Source organism: Octopus bimaculoides, chromosome 4 (assembly GCF_001194135.2).
Source record: "Octopus bimaculoides isolate UCB-OBI-ISO-001 chromosome 4, ASM119413v2, whole genome shotgun sequence".
In the NCBI taxonomy this organism is placed as follows: domain Eukaryota; kingdom Metazoa; phylum Mollusca; class Cephalopoda; order Octopoda; family Octopodidae; genus Octopus; species Octopus bimaculoides.
In genome coordinates, this window is record NC_068984.1 from 141,248,833 (window position 1) to 141,254,317 (window position 5,485).

The 5,485-nt window shown below is 42.4% G+C and overlaps 1 protein-coding gene across 1 annotated transcript in view; it reads left to right on the forward strand.

Moving 5' to 3' along the window:
- The first annotated feature begins 1,574 nt into the window (after positions 1-1,574).
- LOC106872023 (proteasome assembly chaperone 1) overlaps positions 1,575-5,485 on the forward strand; it is a 5,432-nt gene continuing 1,521 nt past the window's right edge. Inside the window, exons 1-3 of the mRNA XM_052967692.1 lie at positions 1,575-1,715; positions 4,040-4,140; positions 5,304-5,479. Of these exons, the coding sequence (XP_052823652.1) occupies positions 1,615-1,715; positions 4,040-4,140; positions 5,304-5,479 (378 nt within the window). The 5' untranslated portion in view covers positions 1,575-1,614. The remainder of the gene's footprint in view (positions 1,716-4,039; positions 4,141-5,303; positions 5,480-5,485) is intronic.

A 5,485-nucleotide genomic window follows, 5' to 3' on the forward strand; every position in this document is an offset into this window, starting at 1 on the left:
TTGATCCGATCAACAGAACAGCCTGCTCGTGAAATTAACGTGCAAGTGGCTGAGCACTCCACAGACACGTGTATCCTTAACGTAGTTCTCGGGGATATTCAGCGTGACACAGTGTGACAAGGCTGGCCCTTTGAACCACAAGCACAACAGAAACAGGAAGTAAGAGTGAGAGAAAGTTGTGGTGGAAGAGTACAGCAGGGTTCGCCACCACCCCCTGCCGGAGCCTCATGGAGCTTTTAGGTGTTTTCGCTCAATAAACACTCACAACACCCAGTCTGTGAATCGAAACCGCGATCCTATGACCGCGAGTCCGCTGCCCTAACCACTGGACCATTGCGCCTCCACAGACTAACAACTACATTGATAGTAACATAACACCAGGAGTAATACAACAATCGCAGCGTAAAAATTACAGTGAGAAAAGAACGGCACGACAATAGCTGACTAACAACTGCAGCACAAATAAGCCAATAATAGCACAACATCATTGTCATCATCAACAACAGCGATACAATAACGGGAGCGGCACAACAGTAGCGCAGCAACTAAGGTACAAAGAAAATAACAACAGTGCCACAACAGCTGGCTAACAACAATAACAACAACACTACGATAACAGGAGTGGCACAACAGGAATAACATAACAATAGGACAACAAATGAAACATACATACAGAGTACAATCACAGCAGCTGGCAAACAACTATGATAATGATTTAAAATTTTGACACAAGGCCAGCAATTCCAGGTAGGGAGTAAGTCGGTAACATCGACCCGAGTATTCAACTGGTACTTACTTTAGAGAGCACGAAAGGGATGAAGGGCAAAGTCGACCTCGGCGGAATTTGGACTCAGAAAGTGAGAACAGATGAAACGCCGCAAAGCATTTTGTTCGGCGTTGCTAACGATTCTCCCAGCTCGCCGCCCTACAAACAACTATAATAATCTTTTCAACTATAGGCACAAGTCCTGAAATTTTGGGGGTGGGATGAGCTAGTCGATTGCACCGACCCAGTGCGTAACTGGTACTTCTTTTATCGACCTCCGAAAGAATGAAAGGCAAACGCGACTTCGACGGAATTTGAAGTCAGAACGTAAAGACAGACGAAATACCGCGATGAATTTCGCCCTGCGTTACTAACAATTTTTATTTCTTTATTGCCCACAAGGGGCTAAACATACAGGGGACAAACAAGGACAGACAAAGGGATTAAGTCGATTACATCGACCTCAGTGCGTAACTGGTACTTAATTTACCAACCACATGGTTCTGGGTTCAGTCCCACTGCGTGACACCTTGGGCAAGTGTCTTATACTATAGCCTCGGACCGACCAAAGCCTTGTGAGTGGAATTGGTAGACAGAAACTGAAAGAAGCCTATCGTGTGTGTGTGTGTGTGTGTGTGTGTGTGTGTGTGTTTACGTCCCCATATACTAGCGGTTCGGCAAAATAGACCGATAGAATAAGTACAAGGCTTACAAAGAATAAGTCCTGGGGTCTAATGTTTTCATTTTCCTCTTCTATTCTGTTGTCTGTTTAAAGGGAAGTAACTCTTACACTATGCAGAAACGCCGGAAGCGGTGTAAATTGTTTATTGTCCCTTCTGTCATTTAACATGGCGACGTTCTTTGGTGAAGTTCTGCCAGTTTTTTCCCGGGCGACGGGCGACGATGACGATTTCGACGAAGATGAAGAGCAAGAAGCAGAATTAACTTGGTAAATTGGTGCTTCTTTCATTATCATTAGAACTACGTAGATGTGTATTCTCTGCTTTGTTGCTGTTATTTACTAAACTAAATTAATGATACTAACATACTTCAGATCATCCAACGATCTCAAATACATGTTGAATAATGTAGTCCTAGATATTTAGTGCGGGGTGCTCAAAAAAGATAGGTTAATCACAGCTGGGGTAATTTTGTAAGCCTAGCTAGGGCTACTCAATAGTGTATTAGAGTTGCAAAACGAAGTCCCGTGTCCCTACTAGCTATTAAGATACACAATAACCGTTTCATTAAAATAGATCAACTGTAATTAACTGATTTATCGTTAAATGATATAAAATTGAATCAATAAAAGATTGTGTCATAAACTGGGTAAGTTTATATAATTAAGGCGTTCAGACTTAGTTTTCCCCACCCCCACCTCGTTTGAGATTGTATTGTTGTTGTGTATATTAAATGATGAATCACGGCCGGATTACATAGTGTTATTTGGTTATCTCCCTTTATGTTCCGGGTTGAAATCCAGCTGGATTTGATTTCCTCATTTATCTGGGCATCGATAAAAAGTGAACCAGTTATTACATAGAAGTTTTGATTTTGGTGACAGATTTTACATTTAGACGTTCTTGCAACCCTCGTCTGTTTTTCAGGTGAGGAAATTTATAGTCTTGAGGTTTTGAAAAATATAATGACGACGAGTGTTCCATTTGATCCGATCAACGGAACTGCCTGCTCAGGAAATTAACGCGCAAGTGGCTGAGTACTCCACAGACACGCGTACCCTTAACGTAGTTCTCAGGGAGATTCAGCGTGACACAGAATGTGACAAGTCTGGCCCCTTTGAAATACGGGTACGACTCATTTTTGGAAGCTAAGTGGACTGGAGCAAGGTGAAATGAAGTGTTTTGCTCAAGAACACAACGCGCTGCCTGGAATCGAACTTAGGATCTTATGATCGTGAGCCGAACACCCCTAACCAATAAGCCACGTGCCTTCAGCAAACAGTGATAAAGAAATAACATTTATACATATGTGTGTGTGTGTGTGTACACGTGACCACTTCAATACAATTTCTGTCTTTCAAATTCTCTCACAAGATCCGTGTTGGATCAGTGGTAGAAGACACTAACCCATGGTGCCACTTTATTGGGAAATTAGAATGGCGTGGATTTGTAGCAGTGTGAGAAAAATTGTTTTTATTTGTAAAAGAGGCAGGTGGAAAGTGGGGTTGGTAGGTAGGCACCTAATCTAATATCCACACACACACACACATATATATATATATAAAAACAAACAATAAATGAGCACGTGCACACCCACGTCCACCTGCACACCCGGGCACAGGACACCGCAAACAAAACGCAGACAAGAAAATAACAACAACCAGAGCACAGAAAACACACAAGCCACACAGAGGCCACCCCCGCCCCAACACCGTGTGTGTATGTGTGCGTGTGTGTGTGTGTATAGATACTCTTTACTCTTTTACTTGTTTCAGTCATTTGAATGCGGCCATGCTGGAGCACCGCCTTTAGTCAAGCAAATTGACCCCAGGGCTTATTCTTTGTAAGCCCAGTACTTGTTCTATCGGTCTCTTAGGCGAACCACTAAGTTACGAGGACATAGACACACCAGCATTGGTTGTCAAGCGATGTTGGAGGACAAATACAGACACACACACACACACATACATATATATATATATTAAATTCAAATTACGATAAACGTAAATAAACAAACGAAGTTTGCTTTTAGAGGCGTTGAGATGTCTTAGAAAGTTAAAGAAGTGATTCTTAAATTCTCAAACACAGACAGGATAATGCTAATAATATAGCTTGGACAGGATAAACTACTCCTATTTTGCAGAAAAAAGTGTTGGCGGCCAGCTATACGGCAGGCTTCATTCAGTTTCCGTCAACCAAATCCACTCACAAGGCTTTGGTCGGCCTGAGGCTATAGTAGAAGACACTTGCCCAAGGTGTCACATAGTGGGACTGAACCTGGAACCATGAGCAACAGTTTTTGTGATGTCTTTACAGCTTTATTAATAGAGCAAATTACTCTACCTCCTGTATTCGAGTACTATTTTTTCCCACCTTTTTTCACATTTATGTGCTTACTCTGCTATATATATATATCTTTATTGCCCACAGGGGAGTAAACACAGAGGGGACAAGCAAGGACAGATAAAGGGATTAAGTTGATTACATCGACCCCAGTGCATAACTGGTACTTATTTAATCGACCCGAAAGGATGAAAGGCAAAGTTGACCTCAGCGACACACTAACACACAGAATGTCTCTTCTTTTTTGTAGGAAAACAAGTGTCCAGTGGTGTGAAGCAGCAGAGCCAAAACTCCAAGATAACAAGTTACCATGTTCTTTGTTGATAATTTCTGTTGGTCAAGTAGCCTCAGGTAAAGTAATCTTGTGGTCATTGTAAATCCAGCACATTCTGTAAAGAGGTTGGTGAGTGAATGGGGGCAACATTGGGTAGAGAGGGCTTGTTAGTCTTACCGAGGACATGACAACTTTGCTAGTGCTGGTGATTTGATAAAATACACATTAATACACTCTGTAAAGAAGCTGGTCATATGAAGGGTATCCAACCATAGAAATGGTGCCAAAAGTAGTTGTACAAATCAAGCATGGAACCTGATGCATCAACGGAAACCACAACTCCAAATAAAGAACTGACTCAGATTGTAACCATGACAGCATAAAACAACGGCCGAAAAATGGTTGTTTGGTATGGAAATATAGATTTTTCCCAGGGCTTCCACAGGTTCCCCAAGTGAGATTGGAGCAACCAATGTTGTGCTTCAACTATTACAAGTTGGCACCTGCTGGAAAATAAATACTGACACGGTGCTTTTTTACATGCCAGTCTGGTAGTGCTGCCTGACTGGTATGTAAAAAGCACCATTCGAGCGTGGTTGATGCCAGTGCCACTTGACTGGCTCCCAAGCAGGTGGCACGTAAAAAGCACGGAGTGGTTGGCTTTAGGAAGGGCATCCAGCTGTAGAACCCTTACCAGAACAGATTGTAGCTTAGTGCGGCCTCCTGGCTTGCCGGTCCTCAATCAAACCGTCCAACCCATGCCAGCATGGAGAGCGGACGTTAAACGATGATGATGATGAAGACGGAAATTTTAGGAATAAGAAAAAATGGTTTGTATGGAGTTCGGTGTTGGAATTTTGGAAGGAAGAAAGTGGAGGACGTTGGGTGGGTCTCAAATAGAGGTAACATGAAATCTCTCCTTAGACCCACCTGTGGTGCAGAAGCCACTGTTGAAGAACAGCAGAAGAGGCAGAATGAGGAATCGATATATTTGTGGATCAATAGATGGCCTGTATTGGTGATTGAATAAACAACATCTTCATAAATATTTGTGGTCTTTATTAATAAGTTTGATGCAAACCACCTCATCTTCCATCCTTCTTGGGTCAGTAAATTGAGTACCATTTAATTACTAGGATCAATATATAGATAATCGATATGCCCCCCCCCCCAACACACACACCTCAAAATGTATGGCCTTGTGCTCGTTACTATTTATCATTTCTTCATATTTTTGTAGGTTTTTGCCAGGCGTATTTGCTAAAGGAAAGCACCAAACCCGCTGGATGGCTGTCCACCTCCTTGACCACTGATGACCCAACTCTTGATCATAATGCTGAAGTGCATCTCTGTGGGAAAGACTCTGTGTTTATTCAGTGCACAAAGGAAATATCACCAGAGCAATCGTTCTGCTGGGTGCAC